This window comes from Salvia miltiorrhiza, chromosome 3 (assembly GCF_028751815.1).
Source record: "Salvia miltiorrhiza cultivar Shanhuang (shh) chromosome 3, IMPLAD_Smil_shh, whole genome shotgun sequence".
Lineage (NCBI taxonomy): Eukaryota > Viridiplantae > Streptophyta > Magnoliopsida > Lamiales > Lamiaceae > Salvia > Salvia miltiorrhiza.
In genome coordinates, this window is record NC_080389.1 from 2708068 (window position 1) to 2734476 (window position 26409).

The following is a 26409-nucleotide window of genomic DNA, read 5'->3' on the forward strand; positions in this document are numbered from 1 at the left end:
TCACATAACTATGGATTTTGTCACTGGGTTGCCAAAGTCGAAAAGAGGTAACACAGCCATTTGGGTAGTTGTTGATAGATTGACTAAGAGTGCCCATTTTGTACCTATCTCGATTACTTATGGATCTGACAAGCTAGCTCAGATCTATGTTCGAGAGATAGTATGACTGCATGGAGTACCGTTGACAATCACATCCGACAGAGATTCCAAATTTACCTCACGATTTTGGATAAGCATGCAGAAGGAGTTGGGTACTAAATTGAATTTTAGTACAGCTTTTCATCCTCAAACAGACGGACAATCTGAAAGGACTATACAAGTTCTGGAAGATATGATCCGAACTGTTGTGCTAGACAAAGGGACCCAATGGGAACAAGTTTTGCCCTTAATTGAGTTTGCTTATAATAATAGTTTCCAGTCAACTATTAACATGGCGCCATATGAAGCCTTGTATGGGAAGAAGTGTAGATCTCCGCTCTATTGGGACGAAGTAGGAGAAAGAAAGGTACTTGGACCTGAAGCAGTAGAAGAAATGATTTCTACTGTGCGACAGATTCGTCAGAGAATCAAGGAGGCCCAAGATCGTCAAAAGTCCTACGCAGATACTAGAAGAACGGAGATTCATTTCGATGTGGGAAATAAAGTTTTTCTGAAAGTTTCCCCATCTCGAGGAGTGCATCGATTCGGTGTGAAGGGAAAGCTCAAACCGAGATACATAGGACCGTATGATATACTAGAGAAAGTAGGCCCTGTTGCTTACAGACTTGCGTTGCCACCACACTTCGCAAACGTCCACGACGTTTTTCATGTATCTCAACTGAGGAAGTACGTGTTTGATCCAAAACACGTCATTCACCAAGAAGAAGTATCCTTGGAACCAGACTTGAGCTATGAGAAGAGGCCAGAAGTTATTCTGGATAGAAAGATACAGCAGTTGCGAAACAAATCAATTGCTTTGGTGAAGATCCAATGGAGACACCATGGCCAAGAAGAAACAACTTGGGAACTTGAGCAGAAGATGAAGGAGAAGTACCCCGAGCTTTTTCCCGAAGGTAAATAACATAAATTTCGGGACGAAATCTTTTTTAAGGGGGGTAGGATGTAACACCCCGCATTTTTTTTTTTCCTTATTATAAGTACCTTGTGTTTTAAGAGTACTGAGATATAAAAATAAGCTATTGATGAGATGAGATTTCTAATGGTTGAGCTATTATATTTTCGATGATGGAATTAGAGAATGAAATACTTTGAGGAAATAAAGATGTATAGAGATGATGGTTGAACGAGGATGAAGTTAATGATATCTTTTCTTTTGATAGTATGTTAGCCGAGTTCTGGCCTTGGAGATCTGTTTTGGCCTAGGAGTTTTGCTATGGCTTGCGAGCTCTGCTCGGGATGCGGGCTCTGGAATGCCATAGGTGAGGCCATTCCCTATAGAATGCCATAGGTGAGGCGATTCCTATGGAATGCCATAGGTGAGGCCATTCCCTATGGAATGCCATAGGTGAGGTCATTCCCTATGGAATGCCATAGGTGAGGCGATTCCTATGGAATGCCATAGGTGAGGCCATTCCCTATGGAATGCCATAGGTGAGGCGATACCTATGGAAATGCCAGAGGTGAGGCAATTCCTCTGGAATGCCATAGGTGAGGTCATTCCCTATGGAATGCCATAGGTGAGGCGATTCCTATGGAATGCCATAGGTGAGGCCATTCCCTATGGAATGCCATAGGTGAGGCGATACCTATGGAAATGCCAGAGGTGAGGCAATTCCTCTGGAATGCCATAGGTGAGGTCATTCCCTATGGAATGCCATAGGTGAGGCAATTCCTATGGAAATGCCAGAGGTGAGGCAATTCCTCTGGAATGCCATAGGTGAGGTCATTCCTATGGAATGTCATAGGTGAAGCGATTCCTATGGAATTGCCATAGGTGAAGCCTTTCCTCTGCATTGGTAGAGAAATCACCATTTCTCTGCTCTGGTGCGGAACTAACTTTAGAGAGAGAGAAGTCAAAGCAAGTGGATAAGCATAGTTATCGGATAAGATATTTTATGCAAGTGGATAATTAAGCATGTGTTATTTATCCAATACTTGTTGGCTAAGTAAATGGGGTTATATATATATATATAACACCTTTCTCTTTCATCCCCCATAACAGACGTCCCTTTTCTCTCTCTCCTCTCTCGACTGTCATTACCAACGCCATTGATGAGCTGGTAAAAAGCTTCGTAAGCTACGTGTATCCCATAACCACCGATTAAATCTAGCTAAAAACACTCGTAAATCCATAGAACAAGAGCTCGGGTGAAGGTTCGAGCTAGGAGTCAAGGAAGAGGAGTTATACTTTTTGTTACAGATCATAAGAGTAAGCTTCTAAACACATGAATTTACTTATATCTAAGCTTTATGAGCATGTATATAGATGAGTGAAGCATGAAACCAACTCCTAATTCGAGCTGGTAATTTTCGAAGATCACTAGGGTTGGAAGTCTTATAAAATTTTGTCGTCTTCTAACTTTAAAATGGAGCGTATATGCATGCTATTAAGATGTTATTTATTGGTCTTTGTATGAAAAGCATGATTTGATTTTGAGATATGGTTTATAAAGGTGTTAGGTGGTGTGATGTTGGAGTTGAGTATGAAAATGAGCCTATGAGATTGTAGTTATGATGGTTGATGGATTAAAATGATGATTAGAATTGTTTGATAACGATAATGATGAATTGGTTTGACAAGAAAATAGAGTATGTTTGGATATATGTTTAGGATGGACTAGTTGATGATTTAATTGGCTAGCTTTTAAGCTACTGACTTGATGGTTTTTGAAGGGGTTTTTGATACCCAAAAATCGTGAAAATTTTATGGTAATTATATATAAGTGTTAGGAAAGTTCATGTAAAATTTGAGGTCATTTGAGCATCGTCTGATAACCTTTTAAATTATGAGTCTCCAACTGCAACTGTCTACCGAAAGGGTGGAGGAAACAGATACTAGAATCACTTTTCTAGTAGTTTTTCGTGAGTTTATGGTTTCCAAATTTTTATATGAACAAGATGAACATGTTATCTAGCTACCCATAAAAGTTTAAGTCTTTTTGACAAGATCTACTATTTTTCTAAAATCAAAACTTTCAGTTGCACAAAACTGTCGAATATGGTAGACTGTAGGAAAATGATCGTATCTCCTAAACCACATAGAGTTTTGCAACCTACTTTTTTTTAAATGAAACTAGACGTCAAGAGGTTTCAAATGATATGAGTCCCAAACCCAGGAGAGTTCCGAGGTAAAGCAGTTTATTACTTGAAGTTGGGACAGAGTATATGAAGTCAAGTATGGTCTTTCACTAATTACACCTGCCTTGATCTAGTAAATTGCATGTGTTAATGGTGATAACTATACACCTTAGTAATTCATAAAAAGGCTAAAGGAGTATATATGTATGTTAATATATGTATATAGATGTAATACTTTTCCGAGATAAATGTACTTAACCGAATTTGGTTCTCTTGAGAGATTTAACCACATGGTGAAGTTATTAAGAATTATGTGAATTATCATATATATGTTAAAGAATGTGTTATAACCCCACAACTTTAGTATGTGATTGTTAGATGGGTTTGAGTATTTAGGAGTCGTTCCTTAATGGACTGATTAGACTTAAAATTTGGTGATGCATTGGAAATAAAAATGATGAATATTTAGGATTTGTTATAAGAGAGTTTTGTTACGAAGAGTGATTAGTTACAAGGGAGCAAAGGAAGACTAGTACTTAGATAAGAATAGTAAACCTAATGAGGATTTGTCTAATTGACGTTATTTTATTACATGACCGTCTATGCCAACGATGATATCTGAAGATACGAGTCAAGGGCATAAGTAGGATTTCTCTGAAGTACGAGGACTAAAGCTAAGATTTCCAGGTGGGCATTATTTTCTAATACCCCTATTACTGGTTTTCTAAATGATGATTATGATGATGTCTATAAGTTTTTAAGATGATTTGAGATAAATTGATGTTTGAACTAATTAACTTGCCGAGTTTTAATGTCGACGAGCCTGTACGTTACCCTCTACGGATGAAACGATTTCGGGTCCTGCCAAAGGTGGGATTGTGTACACGGAGGTAACCGTGAGCTGTATACCGGGTTGGCCGGTCAGAAATGACTGTGAGCCGACTGTCAGGTCGGCCGGTTACGGTGCTTGAGAAGGAGGCCTACTTCTCAGTACCATGATGATGATGATGAGTTGTAGAAGTGGTACTACATGCTAATTATTTATGACTGCAGTCTATTTTTTTTATGACTTTATGATGCTTATAATTTATCAATTGCTTACACAGGTTCTTTTTAAGTAAAACCCCTGCGTGATGTATAAATGGCAAGTTAAATGTATAGCTCTAAGAGCAAGATTGTTTATTTTCGGCTTATGTCCACTGAGTATTTTATACTCAGCCCTGCATATATTTCTAAATGTGCAGGATGAGCAAGGAGAGAGATTGGGGGATCGCTGGAGGGCTGTTGTTCATAGACGAACCTTTTGAGTACCGTATTTTGCTTCTATACGGTTGTACGAATAGTTGAAGACTATGTTCTTGAAACTTAATTAGGAATGTCACTCTCAGCTATATGTCTTCATACATATAGTCTGATCACGTTTTGCTGTGCTACCCTGAACAATATGAATCGTTGTAAATATTTAGCTGTACTCTCTTTGTGTTCATTGACTAGAACCTTGATACACTTGAATAAATGAAGGCGATAATATTTCTATTAAGTTTGATGATAATTTATTTGTTTTAACTTAATTATTAGTAGCTTCCGCTTAACGAGTCTTTCAGATTCTCTTGTTCAACCCTATCATTTTATTAGTCGTATCGATACCCAATCTACGCTATCACTGGCTAGATGTCGGGCTGCGACACTCTAATAATTATTACTTTTTAGCACAACAATAATTATTTTTTATTAGATAATAATTATTTGACCAAGTAATTAAAAGTATAAGTTCTCATAAATAAAAGCAACAATTATCATAAATAATATTTTAATTCTAAAGATAGTTTCAAGACTATAATAAAATCACAACAGTAATGTATTCAATATTAGTTTTTATTATGTCAATAATTACTTTTTGTCATAATAATAATTATTTTGCAATAACGTAAATATAAATAAAATAAAATAAATATGTTAAAAAACATAAACAAAGAAGAAAAAAATTGAAACAGTAAAAAAATGAAATAGAAACATAAAAAGAAATGAACCAAAAAGCATTAAAAATAAAGTGAGAAAAAAAAACGAATATATAAATAAAACTGAAAAAGAAAACAAAAAAAGTAAAAAAACACAAAAAAAAAGAGAAAAAACGCTAAAACAAACAAGAGGAAAAAATAAGTGCCAATTGGGTTTTGAACCAATGACATTCAAGATAAAATACACATGAGGCATAGACCGCTGCACCAAGCATTTCATATTGATTGTAATTGTGAAACAAGTAATACTCCCTTCATCCACAATTTAATGTCCTATTTGCCTTTAAAAATCTGTCAATAATTTAATGCCCTATTCTACTTTTTGTACCCTTTTACTCTTCTTCTTTTCCTATATTTACTATCATTTGCCACTCATAGACCCACCTTAAAATACATTTATCATTTTTATATTCTATAGTTATTACACTTTATTACTAGTGGACCCACTCACAACACCTTTATCACTTTAGTCAACTATCTTTATCACTTTAGTCAACTATCCTTATATTTCATCCATATCATCTTTTTCAGCTTTCTTAGTCTCCGTGCCCACACTCAAATGGGGCATTAAATCATGGACGGAGGGAATATATGATTTAGTTTCGGGTCGGGTCAAGGCAGACCCGACCCGCCCACATACTATGCGGGAGTCCGCATACAAGATTTTTTGATGTATAAATCTTATAACCTTAATTGATCGTTCTAAACATCCAAATCCTGAATTAGTTAGTCTATGGTACGATAAAAATTATTTTAGGCAAATTTTTTTTTTTTTTTCACCATAAACAAAATCACATTTGGTCACTCTGACACTCTAGAATTTAAAACTGACACTCTGACTCTCTGTCTCTCTCTCGCGATCACCGCATACAATTTTTCTTGTTTGCACCAAGTCTTCTTAATTCTTAGAAAGATGTTTCAGACGGAGGGAATAATATATCTGGTAATAATGAGACTACAAATAAGTAAATAACTAATTCCAAATTTGATCGATTACATAAACACATAAGTTTAATATTCTAGTTTAGACTTCTGCGACTAGTTTCAACTTTGACAATATAATTTTAGTAACTAACATGCATTTCTCGCTTAACCAAATCAACACTGTCGCATAAATCCACGTATTCAATCACACAAAGTTCCAGCTTTTCGATTTGCCTGTGTATGAGTTCCCGATTCTTGTAAAAGTTGAATGGCACTCATTTTTGTATACCTTGCTTTTTGTTTCCTAGAAATTTTCTCAATTGTTTGACGCTGACTTTGCTGGAAAAGGAAACTAGATATAAAAAGTTCATTAAAACCACAAACGCCGGTTTGCACACCAATTTAAATCAAGGGTTAATTACTCTTTATGGTCTGATTTTTGCGTCGAGTTGCTAAATGCCTTGATGTTGAATTATATTATACATACTACAATTGTTTTTATTGTTATTGTTGACTATTTTTGAAGGCTTGTGTGTAAATGCAACGCATAATTAAAAGAATTCTTGATTTCCATAAGAAGCATGAGAATGCTAGCATAAAAGACAAGTGAGAAACAATGCTCAATCCAATGCAAGCCGGAGGATTATTACAAATTTAGTGGAGACTAACCAGAGTAGATTAATTGCAAAAAAAATGAAATGGAAGTGGAGGAGTAGAGAAATTGGTGGAGAGTATTTTAGACGCAACCAACATATTAGCCGCGTCTGTGTAATGAACTCCATCCCAGCTCACATAGCGCGATCCCTCCGGGCACACACGCCCCTTAGGCTTGCACTCCACGAAGGGATTCTCGAACCCTGCATCGATCACAATTTATTAATAATCGTTATATATGAATTTATTACAAAATGATGTTATATACTATAAAAACGTTCTAATTAACCATAGGATGTCGCGTTGACGATCAAGTCCAGCTTGATGGAGTAGATGTCGACGTAGACGATGGTGGCGTCGCTCATCTCCGACTGCAGCTCCCGACAGAGACGCTCAAGCTGGGAGTTCAAGGCGGCAGCTGCTTTGTTCCTGTCGGAAACGCAGCCGTACTCGTCGACCACCGTGGATGCATATATGCGGGCTACGTTGGAAGGCAAACAGCCCAACGGCCCCGTGTTGTGCACCCAGAAATTTCTCCCACCCAGCTGGTATAGCTTCTGCATGAAGAAAAGAAACAAATGTTATAGTTAAAGTTATATTATAATGAATTAACAAGAGAGATAATTAATTAATGAATTAACCTGCATAGTATCCCTAATGTTGGAGGCGACTATGGGGACTCTCTTGAGCACTTCTTGGGGAGTTAGGGTATCGCTGTCGAATTGGAGATCGTTTTGGGCGATATCCAACATGAAGAGAGCAGATTTCACCTGCCCTGCATCTGTCCACAACAATTTCAGACCAAGTTATTAGATTAATCCACGAGTTCGACTTATCAATTAAGCATGAACGTGCTTGATTACCAAGAGAGCCACGGCGAATGGACACGTTTTGGAAGCGACTGAATTCGGCAAATTGGTTGCCCAGCGTGAACGCATTTGGAGGGATGCTTATTCCCACGCGGGAGTCGGCGCCGGCCAAGGCGAAGTTGACGCCGTTTGAGAAGTCCGGAGTGAAGAGCTCCAGATATGGGGTCAAGAACTTCGTCTCCAGACTCTCGCCTACACACGCACCATCGTCACATTAATTACACTACGTAGTTAATTATAAATATAACATATAATGATCAGTTGAGGAGGGAGACTCACACAAAAAGTCGAGGATGAGGCGACCATCGCTTACACGGCCGGTTGGCTCGAGCGGCTTCCCTCCAAGAACAGAAGCGCCGCCTGTGTCGCTGTTGGAATCTCCGAAGTTGAATAAAACTGGTTCCTTGCTGCAAGCGGCTGCCGTCGCCGCGGTAGTGCCGAAGCCAAGGAAGAAGAAGCACACGAGAGCAAGGGAGAATTTGCTAGAATGATACATTTTCTTGTTTTTTTTAGCTGGAAAGGATAGGAAGATGCAGAAGGAGAGAATGCGATGGCTTGAAAACATTACTCGCATCTTGTTTAAATAGAGCTAACTATCCAAGTAGAAGAAGAAGCGCTGATGCATGCAAATTAACTTTATTTGCTTAATTCATTTACTATCATTAAATCCGGTCACCAAACTCTTATTGCAACTTTGGGTTAAGAAAGTTTGGTGAAGACAGAGAGATGGGAAAGAAGGTTGTATGGAGAGAGAGAGAGAGAGAAAGAGGATCTGATTGTCTCCATCAAGATTGAATGCATGGAGAGTTTCATATCAATATTACCCATTAGAATCACAAAATGGAAAATGGGAAAACTGAAAAGAAATAAAGTGACTACTATATATGTGATTTGTCAGTTCTAATAAATTTAAAATAGATAAATAGGTAATCAAGATGGCAACGTTGCTTTTCAGCCATCCATCACAGAGAGAGGGGAAACAAGAAACTTAGTATGGGGTGAGAGAGAAAGAGATATCAGATTTAAAATCTAGAGAGAGAGAGAGAGTGGGATGTAGCATTAGATTGATGATGGGAGCCGAGAGGGTGATGAAATGGGTACCAATATTTTTCGTAATTTTGTTTATGGTCAATTTCATCTTGGTAAAAAAATGTGGAGTAGAAGAAAAATGCAATCGGGCCTAAAATAAGTTTTATTCGAACTAAAATTAATAACTTCTTTATGAAATCGTAATAAATTATTCATTTATTAAAAATTAATATAAAATAAAAGGAATCAAAATACTCGATTTAAATTTTGGCCATTGTGCAGCTTTACAGGTCACATGGTTTTGAAATTAATCAATGAACTTTGTCAAAATTTTGCAATTTTCGTTTATGGTAAATATTTGTGAATTGTGAGGCTGTGATTGTGAATGCATGACCACCGAATTTGAATATTAGTAAACTGTGTTTAAATCGATTCTTAATAAAAATCTTTAAATCAATTTCGTTATGTCTAAGTCAAGTAAGGTATATAGTTAGTTGTGGAAGAACTCATAAATATTTGTTAGTGTTATTAGTCTCTAAATACACGAACTTTTTATATTTTCTGAAATTTAACATGACTTTTATTTTTAGCCCACAAATATACGAACTTAGCGTTTTTTTTCTGATTTTTGACATCGACATGAAAAAATTCTATTTATTGTTGAGGTGGAGGCCGGAATACATGACGTGGATTACGAAATATGCACTTGATGAATAGAGTAATTTGATTCATTATTTTGATTAGAGAGTGAATGACATGGTATATCGGCCTTCACGTTAATAATAAATTAGAATTTTTTCTTGTCGATGTCAAAAATCAGAAAAAAAAATGTTAAGTTCATGTATTTGTGGGTTAAAAGTAAAAGTCATGTTAAATTTGAGAAAATATAAAAAGTTCGTGTATTTACGTGCTAATAACCCTATTTGTTATTACATGTTATTAGAGATTCTCATGAGTTCTATCAAAATTCTTGCAATCTGATTACACAAATAGGAAACCAACAAATGGTTTAAATCGCATTCAATGATTATTTCGATTTTTTGGTTAAGTTTTATTTTTATTTTATTTTAGTTGGACAGACCCAAATTATTTTAATCTCTTGACAAAGAATCTACAATTTGAAGAAAACTTGTATATCAGGAAAATTGGTGACTAAAACATAATTTTTATATAAAAAAAATGCATTTAGAAATCCACAAAGCCGAACAGTTAATATAATATGGTAGTATTCTGAAATAAACATTTTACTTCTACGTACAATGGCTCTTAGCATAAAGAGCAATTTGAGCCTTTGGCGTGCAATAACTACTTTTCTTTTTCATACTTATATTTGAAGGAAATTAATGAGATGAGTAGGGATGGCAATCTGGTACGACGGGCATGGATAATGAGTATTCATATTCATATTCGCGAATTAAATGGATAGTGAATTTTAATCACGAAACTATTCATGGATATCAAATGCTATCCAAACCCGCCTTCCACGGATACCCGCTACTCGTCAGGTATCCGTCAACCCGCTATCCATCGGTATCCGCCACCCGCTATCCGTCGGATACCCGCCACCCGCTATCCATCGGATATCCGCGAAACAAAATTTCAATATAAATTTATAACAAATTCAATACAAAAAAAAAAAAAAAATCCAACACAAATAACATAGTTCAAATTCACATCTTTCATCTATGTTGAAATCCACACATAACAAAGTTTAAATTCAAATTCATCAAATTTAGTGTTTGGGCCTTGTTTTATAAATAATATGGTGGCCCATATCTAATATGTATATCTAAAGCCCATATTTTAATGATATTTTATGGGTATTTCATGGGTAATTGACAGGTATTTTCGCGAATATTTTTTGCGGGTAAACGGGTTTCGCGTGTATCGTGAATAGTAAGTATCCAAATTCATATCCACGAACTAAATGAATAATGAATTGCAACCACAAAATTATCCGTGTATATCAAATGCATCTCAAATCCACACTACTAGGATCGAATTTTTGCGGATATCCGTTACCCGCGGGTAAATTGCCATCTCTAGAGATGAGCAAGCTAGGAATCAATTTAGTTAACAACAGTTCATTAATCATTTGCATAATATAGTAACAAGATTAAATCCATAAAAAAATAAACGTATAAATGTAGAGTTGGCCATAGTAAATGCTACATGTATACGTTTATGGTGACAAGGACATTAATGCTATTTATGCTATATCGAGATCTATAAATTTTCAATTTAATGTCACGATCAGATTTATGGATTCACAGCTTAATATTATTGAATTCACAATCAGATCTATGAATTCACAACTAAAATTGAAATTCACAATTGAATCGTTAGTGTTGGTTGTGAATTCGAGTTTTAAAGCTCAAATTCATAACTAGTTGTTGTGATTATAAATTCAAGTTTTAAAATTAGAATTCACAACCAATTTGATGAATTCACACTGAATTACTAGTGTTAATTGTGAATTTGAGTTTTAAATCTCGAATTCACAACCAACTCTATTGCTAGTTGTGAATTCATAGATCTGATTGTGAATTCACAACCAACTCTATTGTTATTGTTGACTATTTTTGAAGACTTGTGTGTAAATTCAACGCATAATTAAAAATATTCTGAGTTCGAGGGTTTTTTAGGACAGTAACTTAGATTGATTTGGAAATTAGGACAATAACTTTCAGACTTGTAAAATTAGGACATTAATTTTTTTTAAGAGTAAAATAGGACACTAATTAATAAGTGTTGCATCCGCAGGACATTTTTCGGCCAATTATTGGCCGAGAAATGTCCTATTTTTACGACACTTATTAATTAGTGTCCTATTTTTACTCAAAAAAAAATTAGTGTCCTATTTTTACAAATCCAAAAGTTTTTGTCCTAATTTCCAAATCAACATAAGTTATTGTCCTAAAAAATCCCCTGACTCATTATTGATTTTCCATATGAAGCGTGACTCAATCCAATGCAAGCCGGAGGATTATTACAAATTTAGTGGAGACTAACCAGAGTAGATTAATTGCAAAAAAAAATGAAATGGAAGTGGAGGAGTAGAGAAATTGGTGGAGAGTATTTTAGACGCAACCAACATATTAGCCGCGTCTGTGTAATGAAATCCATCCCAGTTCACATAGCGCGATCCCTCCGGGCACACACTCTGCCCCTTACGCTTGCACTCCACGAAGGGATTCTCGAACCCTGCATCGATCACAATTAATTAATAATCGTTATATATGAATTAATTACAAAATGATAATTAACCATAGGATGTCGCGTTGACGATCAAGTCCAGCTTGATGGAGTAGACGTCGACGTAGACGATGGTGGCATCGCTCATCTCCGACTGCAGCTCCCGACAGAGACGCGCAAGCTGGGAGTTGAAGGCGGCAGCTGCTTTGTTCCTGTCGGAAACGCAGCCGTAGTCGTCCACCACCGTGGATGCATTTATGCGGGCTACGATGGCAGGCAAACAGCCCAACGGCCCCGTGTTGTGCACCCAGAAATTTCTCCCACCCAGCTGGTATAGCTTCTGCATGAAGAAAAGAGAAAAATATTAGGTTATAGTTAAAGTTATATTAATTAGCAAGAGAGATTATTTAATGAGTTAACCTGCATAGCCTCCCCAATGTTGGAGACGATTCTGGGGACTCTTTCGAGCACTTGTTGGGGAGTTAGGGCATTGCTGTCGTAATAGATATCGTTTTGGCCGATATCCAACATGAAGAGAGCAGATTTCACCTGCCCTGCATCTGTCCACAACAATTTCAAACCCAAGTAGTTATTACATTAATCCATGAGTTCACCTTAATTATCAATTAATTAAGCATGAACGGCCTGCTTGATTACCAAGAGAGCCGCGGCGAATGGAGACGTTTCGAAACCGACTGAATTCGGCGATTTCGTTCCCCAGCGTGTACGCAACTGGATTGTGGCTGAGGCTGGCACTTGCTAGGCGAGAGTCGGCACTGCCCAAGGCGAAGTTGACGCCGTTTGAGAAGTCCGGAGTGAAGAGCTCCAGATACGGGGTCAAGAACTTGGTCTCCAGACTCTCGCCTACACACGCACCATCGTCACAATTAGTTATAAATATAACATGTACTGAGTTGAGGAGGGAAACTCACATAAAAAGTCGAGGATGAGGCGACCATCGCTTGCACGGCTGGTTGGCTCGTGAAAGAATGTTCGCCCCTCCGGGAACTCGAGCTCCACCCCTGCAAGAACGGAAGTGCCACCGGTGTCGCTGTTGGAGTCTCCGAAGTTGAATATTAGTGGTTTGTTGCTGCAAGCGGCCGCCGTCGCCGTGGTAGTGCCGAAGCCAAGGAAAAAGAAGCACACGAGAGGAAGGGAGAATTTGCTAGAATGATACATTTTCTTGTTTTTTCAGCTGAAAAGGATAGATGCTAAAGGAGAGAATGCGATGGCTTAAAAACATTACTCACATCTTGTTTAAAAAGCACTACAAGCCAAAAAATTTTACTTTATTATTTTATTTTATGGCACTTATGGCACTAATAGTGTCATAAGTGCCAACGAAAATCCAAAATAAAATAAAGTAAAATGGTCTTTTTAGCACTTATGGCACTATTAGTGCTATAAGTGCCAAACATGCAGAACAAATATAGAAACAACAGCATCATCTAAACCCTAAATGGAACATTTAAACCCTAAATGGATAATCTAAACCCTAAATGGAACATCTAAACCCTAAATGGATAATCTAAACCCTAAATGGAATATCTAAACCCTAGGGGAAGTGTTTAAAAAGTTCTTTTTGACTTGAGGGTGGGTGGGGGGGGGTGGGGGGTAGGGTCGGGGGTCAGGGGGTAGGCAGGGCAGTGGGAGTAAAAAAAAAATTTATTGGCTTGGGGTGGGTGGGGGGGTGGGTGGGGTCGGGGGTCTGGGGGTAGACAAGGCAGAGGAAGTAAAAAAAAAATTGGCTTGGGGGTGGGTGGTGGGGGGGGTGGGTGGGGTCGGGGGTCTGGGGGGTAGACAAGCAGGGGAAGTAAAAAAAAAAAAAATTTGGCTTGGGGGGGTGGGTGGGGTCGGGGGTCTGGGGGTAGACAAGCAGGGGAAGTAAAAAAAAAAAAAAAATTGGCTTGGGGGGGTGGGGGTGGGTGGGTGGGGGGGGGTGGGTGGAGTCGGGGGTCTAGAGGGTAGACAAGGCATGGGTTAATCCCTAAATCTGGATCCGGGTCAAAGGAAGTTGTTGGATCTATTGGGTTAAAGGGTAGATTAGGTAGAACACATAAAAAATGGCCAAATATTGATATTTTAAATTTTGTGGACAAAATTTAAGTTTCAATCACCAATAGGGCCATCCGGCCCTATTGTTTCTTTAAAATATGTAGCAGAAAATTTATTTGTAACATTTATTATATGGCGGTAATTCTTTTTTAAGTTTTATTTTATTTAATGAAGTTTATTTTTATATTTGGTGTGCACCTCTATTAATTTTTTTAAACCACACATAATATATGTGTGGATAATAATTTTTATATTTATATTTTGATAAATTAAAGTAAATTTAATTTTATTTTTATATATTAGTGCCAACTAATCAATTGATTTCTCTACAATTATACAATAAAATAAAAATTAAATAGTCTTTAACATTAAAATAGGCATAAAAAAACAAGAATGAATATGTTAAAAAAAAACGCAAGAATTAAAATAGGCATAAAAATTAAATATATATACTAGTCTTTAACATTAAAATCGAACTCAATAAAGAATAGGATCGTTTAAACTCTCAACAACTAAAAGATAAGAAAATATTAACAAACTAATCAATGTCATTAGAACTACATCTATTGTAATTTTTAGCCCATTCAAAACAACTTTATCAGCTTTCTTAGTATCCGTGCCGGCACCCAAATGAGGAACTTTTTCGTGGACGGAGGGAGTTTTTTTAGGATAAATATCAGTTTTTGGCCCATCGTTTGGACGTTTTCTCAAAAATATCCTATCCTAGGCATATTTACAAAACTATACCTATCGTTTCATTTTTTTCTTATTTATGGCCCACAAAAATAATCCGGTGACCGGATTTTGACGTGTCTGGCCAAACGCCATGTTAACATACACGTGTAATTAAAAAAAAAGAAAAAAAACTAATTCCAATCACTACACCTGCCCTTGCCGGATCCCCACCGCTACCGCTGCCGGATATCCCCCTTGCCAGATGTACCCCTGCCAGATATCCCCCATCGCTGCCCCTGCCACCATCGGATCCCCTCATCTGCCCCCTTCAAATCTACTTCAACACCCCCAAAAACTTCCAAAAAAACTCTAAAGATGATGAAGACGATGACTTCCATGGGGATGAGGGGAATTGGGCAGAAAACACTCAAACTCGATGTGTACTAATTAAACGACGACGTACGCATCCACGGCGCCTCATCCACCATTTTCATACCACCTTCAAACCACCACCCGACCTCCATCACAGTAAAGCCCCACCCCCGAAAATACGACATCGCCGCCATGACCACCGTCTCTGCTTTCCAAATCAAGGCAGCTGACAAACTCCCTCGTCGCACCCAAACCCTCGTCGCCCCGGGCATCCTCTTCTCCATCGGCGCACACGCCGAAAACCACTTCCACAGCATCACCGACGTGCTCGTCCCGCTCTTCGCTGGGAATGATCGTTGGCCTCCCCGTTCTCCACCTTCTCCGCTTGAAACTTCACGAAGCTTCTACGCAGCGCCTACTCCTTGGAGAGGAGTCCGCGTCGGCGCGCGGCCACCACCGGCCTCGGACGCTCCTTATTTCCAAATCTAGATCGCCGCGGTTGACCAACGAGGTCGAGGTGGTTGGCCTCGCTCGAAGCGTAGGATTCGAGTGTGTGGCACAAGATTTGAGAGGGGAAGGGGAAGAGGAGAGGGGAAGAGGCGGCGGAGGAGATGGGAGAGGGAAAGGGGTGACAGAGGAGATGAAGAAAACGTTTTCTTTTCTTCAACACTGGAGATGTGATTTTGACTTAGTGGATTTTCATTAGTTTTTTTTTTTTATTTAATTACACGTGTATGCCAACATGGCGTTTGGTTGGACACGTCAAAATCCGGTCGCTGGATTATTTTTGTGGGCCACAAATAAAAAAAAAATGAAACGATGGGTATTGTTTTGTAAATATGTTTAGGATGAGATATTTTTGAGAAAACGCTCAAACGATGAGCCAAAAACTGATATTTATCCTTTTTTATTGTATCTTTCAATTTTATTAATCCAATTATTAATATTAAGTTAATTCAGCTCAGATTCTGAATTAGATGTTTTCGCGTGAGACGGCCGCGATTCATTTACTGGACAATCGATGATTGATTTTCCAGATTAATAACTGACTTAACAAAGTCAAATTATTATTTTTATATTAAACGGTTACACATATATATATTTCCATTATTTTCTTGAAGTCGTTATTTATTTCCGACTTATAGAACGAATTAAATTAGATGTTGCAGAGATTTTTATAATGAGGCATCGCTATATAGCAGACCCGAAGATAGAATTTACACATACAGATTTACCAAGTCAGAAGGATTTTATTTATCAAATCACACTTTACAACTTTCTACTTCTACAACCTACCTATTACACTAGGGGTGAGCATTCGGATTTCGGATCGGATTTTTGCCTGATCCGATTCGAAAATTCGAAATTTTCCTAAAATTCAATCTGATTCAAACCGTATTATCCGAAAATCCGAAAAATTTAGGATAAAATCCAATCCAAATCGAAAAATCCGAAATGTGAAACAAAAAATTCAAAATGTTATCAAAAATCTAAAAACCGAAAAAATCCGATAAATCCGAAATAAATGTCAACCTAACCTATTAGATAATTACAATCAAATTAATGTCATAATTAACAAGCCATTAATTATAATCAACCAAAATGAGAGTATAGGGTTAGAATTTAGAAATATTTAACTATTTAAAAACTAATAATTATATATATTTATTTATAATATTATAATATTAATTATATTATAACTATAATTCGGATTTTAGATTTTTTCGGATTTTTAAAGTGTCAATCCGATCCGATCCGAAAATCCGGAAAATCCGAACCAAATTTTAAATTTCCGTTTGGTTCAGATCGAATATTCGGATTTCGGATATTTTGCTCACCCCTATATTACACCATCAGCTAGGCATTGCTATATAGCAGACCTGAAGTTAGAATTTACAGATACAGATTTACCAAGTCAGAAGGATTTTATTTATCACATCAGACTTTACAACTTTCTACTTCTACAACCTAACTATTACATCATCAGCTAGCAATAAGGAAGAAAAAGAAAGCAATGGAAGAAAAGAAACGTGTGCCTATGCACTAGGGCACTCCATACGGTACCAGCCATGCCAATGGTACACCTAGGAGGTCTTTCAGCCACCCTATGGCAGCCCTATCTCTTTAGCCAACCACCACCTCCGATATCCTTTACCATTTCAGCCAACAAACTCCCTTCACTCATTTCCTTGGACACTAGAAACCAGAAATGAGAGAGAGAGAGAGAAAGAGAGTTGATTTGCTGTTGCCTGCACTTCTTCAAGAGGTAAGCCTTGTCTTAATTCCTCCACTACCATTCTTGTTCACCTGTATTTATTAAGGGATTGTTTTCAGTAAATATCCACTGGATTAAATCCAACAACAACAACGAGCAACACTAAACCCTCACAAGGTATATACTAAGCTCTCTTATTTCGAATCCAGTTTGCATATCATCCAGCAAGTATGTTATTTTCTAAAGAATTCAGAATAAGCATAAATGACATAGTCATTTTCCCCATATAGAAACAACAGACTTCACTAACACAAGATCATAGAAAAACAAGAGCTCACTAGACTCATGAACAATAGCTTTAGAAATCTCTTTCCCTTCCACGAGAATCATGAAATCCATAAGGTGTGAAGATGATTCATATTGCATAATAATCATAGCGTTTGAATTGACTTAGCATTTTTGGGGAAAGGGGAGAGGTACTTTGCTGTACCTGTTTCTGTAAACCGGGAGAGGGGTGACTTCCTGTTCCGTCAAACCGAGGGGAAGCAACGATGGTGAAGCTTTTACTGTCTCGCCCGAAGTCGAGTAAGGCAGCGGCCTTTCGCGATAACAGGTCGACTCTCCATAGCTCGGAAGAGCAACAGCGGCGGTTCGCGGTGCCTTCACCCAGCACCGACAGCGACGGAAGGAGCCGACCTCGTCGGACCTCAGAACGGCGACAGAAGCGGCCCCGCTCGCCGGTTGCTCGGTGACGGCGATTTCTGATTTGGGAAATTAGGGCTCACCTCCTTTCTGCCTCGCATCTATTAAGTGAGAGGAGAGACGCCAGTTTTCAGGAGACGGCACAAGCCGAAGAACGGCGTCGACTCCGCCGGAATTTCTGAAGCGTGATCGAGCCCAGGCAGTGGCGGCGATGTCGCCTGAGCCGAAGGAACCTAGGGCTCGATTGGGTTGCTTCGTCGAGACTGAGGAAGGTGAAGACGGCGAGAGAAGAGGACAGACGATGGGTCGGACTTCAGAAGGCGGCGATGTCGCCGGATTTTCAGAGCCGAGGTGACAGCGGCGACTCCAGAAAAGAGCTAGGGCTCAATTTGTAAAATGTGGAGGGGAAATCGCAGAGGAGAAACAGAGAGAGAGGGGTGGAGTCAGGGGCGAAAGCAGAGCCGACGAAGGCAGGCGACGACTTGCCGGAGAAGGTCACCCGCGGCGGTAGTTTTCAGGTGAGAGGAGAAGGCTGCGTGTGCAGCCGTGAATGTGAGAAAGAGAGATGGGAGATGGGTTGTTAGATTGGACCTAAGAGTTATTTGAGGAGTGGGCCGAAATCATGGTAATTTGGGCTTCTTTTTTGGGCTAAGGAGTTCTTATATGGATTAGCAATGGGCTAGCATTATTTAATGGGATTATAGCCAAAAAATACACGAACTTTGATAAAAGTTGTAATTTTCACCCGAACTTTTAAATTGGCCAAAATATACGTGAACTTATATTTTTTGTTGTAAATTTCACCTCGACGGAGTTCAATCATTGCAAGTTCAGGTGAAATTTACAACAAAAAATATAAGTTCAGGTATATTTTGGCTAATTTGAAAGTTCAGGTGAAAATTGTAATTTTTATCAAAGTTCGTGTATTTTTTGGCTATAATCCCTTATTTAATTATTTGGGCCCAGACTGATGGGCTGAAAATGCTAGACTTCTTTTAATAATTTGGACTGCTTTTACTACTCCTATTATTTATTGAGCCCAAGTAGAGATTAATTCTAGATGAACTAGACTCAGTTATTTTTAATTACTGATAAATTGATACGATGTTATTAATTAGTAAGCGGGCTAGAATATCCTAAGAAGGGTGGATTAATTAAGATTAATAATCTGATATCATAAGACGAGCTTTAATCCAATAGTTAGATTAATAATTAAAGGAATATGAGTCATGCATATTATTTTACGCATTCTCATTTATTTGAGAATTTTCATCGAGCTAAGGTTTGACCTTATGTTCTCGCATTAAAGGTTAAGCGCAAGAGTAAGAGCTAGTCAAGGGGTTACTGAACTGTAGCAAAGCTTTGCTATCAGGTATGTTTACTTTCATATATATCAAATGATTTAAAAGTTACATTTAAGCAAGTTATTTCGTTCCAAATTATATGAACTGAAAATTATTTCAACTATTATCTTGCCATAAATATTTCAATTATAGTATGATATCTATCTGCTTTGGCTTTGCCAATGATGCAATCAAATTCGGGTCCTGCAGTTGATAGCTATTCTGCCAGGGCTAGTGTACACCAGTGTTCGTGAGTCATCAAGCGAGTTGGCCGGTCAAGTGTCCGTTGAGAGGTGGCCACCCCTCCGACACACAATTTCAGATATGATAGATTACAAAAGAACTTAGACTGTAGTAGAACTTTAAGAATATTCACAAATGAATTTAATAAACTTGGGCCTTTTAGCTAAAACTCTCTTGCTGAACTGTTTATGATAGCATGACAATTTATAGTTTTTATGCAAGTATGTATATATTTAGGCATACATGCCCCTGCATATATTTCTAAATGTGCAGGTTGAGTAGTGGCTGATGAAGATGAAGTGACGAGCTGAGCTTTTGTCATAAGTTAGAACATCTTGGATGCATGGTAATATCAGTAGCATGAAATGCACACACTTGGTCATTAGCTATAATCATCTTTGGAAACATTTGTTCGTTGGTAGCATGCCTATTTTGTTGGTCTTCTCCTAACTTTATTCTTTTTTAGTCAGATGCAGAGTGTTGATGAGCTAGCTTACCAGATGTTTGACTGATAAAAAAGGCAAAGAGAATGGTAGAGATCTGGCTAGTTCCAAATTATTGATCAGAGATTTAGTCATTTGGTTTTCGGGTTTGACAGGTTGGTTTGTAAGTTGTGTCAACTCTTTCGTTTCTCTTTTCTTGTTAGGTCACAGGGGACAGATTTGTAGTTTCTATTTGTGATTGTAAGGCATGTGCTGAAGGCTCGACGACTAACTCATTGCTATTGGGTGTTTCACGAGTTATAACTACTTTGATGATTGACTATATATCTGAGAGGTAAAAGAGGGTTGAATGAAGTATCTTTCAGAATCAAATTTTAAATTTTGATTTGTTTCGAATAGAATATTCAGATATCGAGTATCTTTTCCCACCCCTAATAGTGATTGAGTCGGTGATATTAAAAGTCGAAAGAGTACTTTCGGATTCATATTTTTTTATAGAAAATTCGCCGTTTACTTGGAATTCAAAGAAATAATATATTATGACTGTCAACATGTGAAGCGGAGTTTATTGCAGCTACCTCTTGTGTATATATGTTATGCTATGTGGTTAAGAAATTTGTTCCAAGAACTCAACTTGCCATAAGAAGGTTCAACGGATATACATTGATAATAAGTCCGTCGTAACATTGGCCAAGAATTAACTGTTCCTTGATAGAAGCAAATATATTCATACAACTATCATTTTATTTCAGATCTCATATCCAATAAAGAAGTGAAACTTAATTATGTGAAGACTCATGATCAAGTTGTTGATATTTTCACAAAGTCATTGAAATTTGAAAATTTTCGAAGATTGAGAAAATTGCTTGACGCGACGAAAGAAATTTCAAATTAAGGAGGTGTATTGAAATAATGTATTTAAAATTTTATTTTTATGTAATACATTAATGATGTATGAATTATTAACTAGAATAAATGTTGTGTTATTAAGGCAACTTGAAGATTAGGCAACAAAATATCAAAAAAATTATTAAGGCAACTTTTTTATTGCTCCAAATATATCAAAATAAAATAAATACTTCTTGGACCTCTTTTTTCACTAAAAAAAGTGGGCTCACTCTTCCACTAATAACACACTCACCTAACATTTATTAAAACTCATGGCACCAAAGATCGAATGTAAAATCTACGATCAAAAGCAGAGCACTAGCTTTTAATTGAATTAAGATGGGAAAGAAAGACAAACATAATCACAAATTTGTGTGGCATTATCTATTGTATGTTTTCCTTAAATAAACCCTAACATATCAATCATCTATAAATGTGATATGAGAGATGTCACATTGTAATGCAATAGAAGATTCGAATTGATTGTTGAGAGGCCTACTTTGCCACAATGAAAATTGTTTGTAAAGTAAAATAATGTAAACAATAATGTCAATCCACACATACATTCAACTTTGAGAAATACATGATAAAACAGTATACAACATTCATCTGAATGCTGTATACAAAGTAAAAAGTAGGAGCTTATCCACTATTCATGCTTAAACAAACATCACCAACCTTTTCACCTTTACCTCTGCCTCTTTCATCAGTTCGAATATCGGATAAGTTGGCTAGATCCATCAATACTCTGCATCTAAAAAAGAAAAGAAAAAAGCGACAAGAATCAACTGACATTCTACCAACAGAGAAATGTTCAAAAGAAAGGAAGATGCAATTAGCATACTAATCTTATTTCTATAAAGTATGGCTGCTAAAGATGGTGTAAAATCTATCTACTTTTATAGTTTTCTAACCTGATATGAAGCACAGAGTCAAGTTTGAAAGATCATATAAAAAACGCTTCAAACTAACTTGAAGGGCATCCCGTTTCTCTCTTATCTGTGTCGCCGAGTACAGAAGAGATGGGTTAAGATCATCGATCTCAATCTGCTCAAGAGTTGGAATTTTTCCAATATCAACTGGGATCTCAGACAAATATGGACAACGATGAAGCATTAGGCGCTGAAGCCTCGGAAAGTGGCTACTTTCAGTTGTCCAGTTCTGCAGATTAGATTCATCAATATGCAAAACTCTCAGATTCACAAATCCTCCCTCAATAGTTTTCCAGTGTTCCCCATAGCAAGCATGGTTCTTTAGTTTCAACACTTGAAGAGAAGGCAACTGGCCTAAAACCAACATATTTGTCCAAGGAAGCCGCCATCCACTCAATTCCAACTTTTTCAGCGATCCAGGAAAATTAAAAGTCGGACACATTTGAAATGAACTACGCGTCACCAATTTCAATTTCTCCAGTCGATGCAGATGTCTAACATTGTAAAATTTGGGGGACGGACCAAACGTCACAAACGAGTAGCATATTTCCAACTTTCTGATGTTTGGAATCTTATCCACCATACTTTCACTAAATACAAAGTTTGTTGCCAGAGAAAGTGTTTGGATGTTTTTAACATAAGAATATGATGGATCAGGTAAAGGAAGAAATGAAAAGGCGATAAGATGCCTTAATTGCCACAACCTCCAAATCTCCTTAGGCAAGCTAACCTCAGATCTATAAATAATTAAAGTCTGAAGATTATGAAGCTTTGATATAGCTGAAGGAACAATACTGCTAGGAATGTTGGAAGCAAGGTAAGTGAGATGAATCAAATCAAACACTTGACCTAAATCCCAAAATGCATGATCATTTCTATGTAAGACATGAAGGACCTTAAGTGACATAAAATTCTCTATAGAGCCTTTGGGCCTATACCCTCTCTGTGAAATACATATAATAGAACGGGTGCATGAGCTATGCGTAGAGTCTTTAAGATCAAGATCATACCAACTAACACTAACATACAAAACGTCCAAATTTTAAAAATGGCGGAGAAAGAGTCAAGAATGTTTCAATTGAGGGGCCCGCGGAAGGAGTTTATATATGTTGTAATTCTCAAAAAAAATTACACCTCATAAGATTATATATTAGATATATGTTTACTATAATGAATTTTTTTTTAGACTTACAACATATATCTAATATATACTCTAATAAACAACTCGTATGTAGGCGGAATCACTACATCAATCTCATCAAAATCTTTTCGGTGAAATTTAAAAAAAAATGAAGAAAATTACTCAAAAAACAAAGCTAAATAACAAAAAATAAAATAAAAAACAAACCAACAAGCAAAGTTTTTGACAAGATAGACAACTACAAGAAAAACGGCTAAAAAAAACTATATAACCGACGGATTCAGATGAGAGAAGCCAAAATCAAAACAAGACAGACTCCTTCCGCGGGCCCCTCAATTGAAACATTCTTGACTCTTTCTCCACCATTTTTAAAATTTGGACGTGTTGTATGCAAATCAGAGGAAGGATTGGTAATTCCAATCCAAAACGATAAACATTCAGTTTGACAAAATTGTTTGCGTACACCTTGTTGGGTATCTTCGCCTAGCCGGAGGTTCACCGCTTGGTTCCCGACCGTCCTGCCGCCTTCACTCGGCACTCTAGTGCCAAGGTCCACTGTATGATTCTTCCTCTTCGTCTTCTTCTTCAGCTCCTTCTTCCTCTTCACCCTCTGCTTCTTCTTCTTCCTGCGTGTACCTGCGAATCACCAGAAACACAGCAAGTCAACAGTTTAAAGAAAGAAACGAAGGAAGACAGAAAAGTAAGAAAGTCCAAAGGAGATTCGAGGTGGGAAAAGTGTGTCCTTGAGGACACTTTGGCTCAGATTTTTCCACGGTGGACTTGGCTTCTTCCGGCAGCTTAATGATCACAGCTCAGGGGAGCAGGGAGAACAGATCGGCACACAGATCTCAGTTGAACAGCCACCAGCAGCAGGAATCCGATAGGCAGGATTCCGATGGCTTCGCAATCAACCAGAGTATCACCAATCAGGAATCCAATGGACAGGAATCCGGTGACAACTCTCACAGTAAGGGGAAGGCCTCGTTCACACACGGGAGTGAAATCTCATAGAAGGAGTAGCAGAGCCTTCTCAAGAAATTGCCTGAAGACCTTCCCATTACTGTGAAGAATTAGAACCAGATTAAAAGGGGTGAATGGCATCGGGAAGGGGGGTGGAGAATTGAAGACGGAAGGGAAAACGAGGAGACGGGCGACGGAGGGAAATGGAGAGGCGCGGATGAGAGTGATAGTGAGCTAGGGTTTGGGCATGGGCCGGGTAGCAGATTTGAGCTAAAGAAAAGAGAAAAAAAAAGGGGGGATTTTGGGCTTGGGTTTGGGCTAAGGGAATTAATGAGAATTGGGCCAACACTCTACATTCCACCTTTGGCACAATGATCGTTAAGTCACCAGGGAAGAGCCAGCCTTTGATTTGTGCTTTATCATCACAGCCATTTTTACTATCATCCTGACACAGAGACAAGATAATAGAGGGTGAGAAAAATATTATTCATATTTAACTCAGTCTCGAACCACAGAGACCAACCCAAAGGTAATAACCACATTCTCAAACAAAAAAAGGTTATCATTGAAGACACAACAGACTCAACAACAGAGACTCACAGAGCAGACAAGAAAAGACAAAGAAGAACCAGGCTAGCACACACAAACAGAACAAAGAGAAAAACATAAAAGGAAGACAAGGGCAGGACAGAAGCAGACATATAGACCAGAACACAACAGGCAGCTCAAAGACAACACACATCATGCAAAAGAAGGAAAAACAAAGACAAAGAAGAGACAAGCAACCACAGAGGCTGAACTTATCACACAAAGACACAAAGGGATTAACCAGGACCAATATTCAAAGTTTCCAAGCAAGATTCCAGCTTTGCAACTGGAAGACACTTGGTGCCCATATCTGCTGGATTGAATTCAGAGGGAATTTTATCAAGCAAAACATTTTCTTTTTCAACTACATCCCTAATGAAGTGATCATTTACATCAATATGCTTAGTTATATCATGGAACACAGGATTTTTGCATAATTGAATGGCAGATTGACTATCAGAGAAAACAATAGGTTTATCATCAATGAATCTTATTTCAGACAACAAACCATCAAGCCAAATGGCTTCTATCACAGCCTCAGTTGCAGCAATGTACTCAGATTCAGTAGTAGATAGTGCAACAATGTTTTGCAATTGGGATTTCCAACTAATGCAGGCATCACACAAAGTAAACACATAAGAAGTGGAGGACTTCCTACTATCCTTATCATTAACATAGTTAGAATCAACATAGCCTACACACTTAATGCCATCTTGAGCTTTAGCAAAATTCAGACCATAATGCATAGTAGACTTCAAATATCTGAATAACCATTTCAAAGCTTCCCAATGAGGAACACCAGGATTTGCCATATATCTACTCAAACAAGAAACAACATAAGCAATATCAGGCCTAGTACTAATCATCAAGTACATGACAGAGCCTATAGCATTAGCATAAGGAATGTTTCTCATTTCTTCAAGTTCAAGATCAGTTTTAGGACATTGCTTTTTACTTAATTCAAAATGAGAACCAAGAGGCACACTGACATGTCTGCTATTTTCCATGTTGAATTTCAATAGGACTTGTTTCACATAATCACTCTGATGCAGCAGCAAAGTGGATTTCTCCCTATCTCTTTCTATGCTCATGCCCAAAATTTTCTTGGCATCACCAAGATTTTTCATGTCAAAGTTTTCACATAATTTTTTCTGCACTTTTTCAATGGTTTGCAGACAAGGGCCAAGCAAAAGCATGTCATCAACATATAGTAACAGAAACACAGGAGGTTCAGAATTGGAGTAATACAAGCAATGATCAAATTGACTTCTAGAAAAGTTCAAGTTCTGCATGCATTTGTCAAATTTGAGATTCCATTGTCTTGGAGTCTGTTTAAGACCATATAGAGACTTTTTCAGCAAACACACATGATCAGGGAACTCCTCACTCATAAAACCCTCAGGTTGTTTCATATAAATGTCATTCTCAAGATCACCATGAAGAAAGGCAGTAGTAACATCCATTTGCTTGAGTTCCCAGTTAAAATGAGCACATAAAGCAAGCATAATGCGCACAGTGGTGAACTTAACAACAGGAGCAAATATCTCATTGTAATCAATGCCTTCATTTTGAGTAAAACCTTTAGCTACAAGTCTAGCCTTGTATCTAATGTTATCAGTTTCATGATTGACCTTAAATAACCATTTACACTCAACAACAGAACAGTTATCAGGTTTCTTGACTAAAATCCAAGTTTCATTATCATGCAGAGACTTCATTTCAGAATTCATAGCAGTCAACCACTTATCAGACTCAACAGAGTTAACAGCATCAGAATAAGTGCAGGATTCAGAGTAATCCACGTTGTTGAACACATTGAAAGCATACAAAGACAAGTTATAATCATCAAACCTAGCAGGAGGTCTGATATTCCTCCTTTCCCTGTCCCTAGCAAGTTGATAGTCATTCAAAGGGTTATTATCAGAA

At 37.7% G+C, this 26409-nt stretch overlaps 2 protein-coding genes and 2 long non-coding RNA genes across 4 annotated transcripts; 2 read left to right on the forward strand and 2 right to left on the reverse strand.

Annotated features, from left to right (window-relative positions):
* Window positions 1–6767: 6767 nt before the first annotated feature.
* LOC131015780 (GDSL esterase/lipase LIP-4-like) lies at window positions 6768–8198 on the reverse strand. Its single transcript, XM_057944204.1, has 5 exons — window positions 7982–8198; window positions 7697–7894; window positions 7475–7614; window positions 7123–7390; window positions 6768–7036 (listed from the first exon to the last, which is right to left on the reverse strand). The coding sequence occupies exons 1-5, from the start codon at window positions 8196–8198 to the stop codon at window positions 6858–6860; spliced, it is 1002 nt and encodes a 333-aa protein (XP_057800187.1). The 3' UTR covers window positions 6768–6857.
* Window positions 8199–11720: 3522 nt separating this feature from the next.
* Window positions 11721–13161, reverse strand: LOC131016915 (GDSL esterase/lipase LIP-4-like). Its single transcript, XM_057945718.1, has 5 exons — window positions 12859–13161; window positions 12584–12790; window positions 12347–12486; window positions 11999–12266; window positions 11721–11935 (listed from the first exon to the last, which is right to left on the reverse strand). Exons 1-5 carry the CDS (start codon window positions 13103–13105, stop codon window positions 11739–11741), a joined length of 1059 nt encoding a protein of 352 aa, XP_057801701.1. The 5' UTR covers window positions 13106–13161; the 3' UTR covers window positions 11721–11738.
* A 4047-nt stretch (window positions 13162–17208) lies between these two features.
* LOC131017111 (uncharacterized) lies at window positions 17209–19467 on the forward strand. The gene is made up of 3 exons (XR_009099429.1): window positions 17209–17294; window positions 17363–17420; window positions 19255–19467. It is a non-coding gene; the product is annotated as an uncharacterized LOC131017111 (long non-coding RNA).
* Window positions 19468–19528: 61 nt separating this feature from the next.
* On the forward strand, window positions 19529–20524 carry LOC131017110 (uncharacterized). Its single transcript, XR_009099428.1, has 2 exons — window positions 19529–20063; window positions 20178–20524. It is a non-coding gene; the product is annotated as an uncharacterized LOC131017110 (long non-coding RNA).
* Window positions 20525–26409: the final 5885 nt, after the last annotated feature.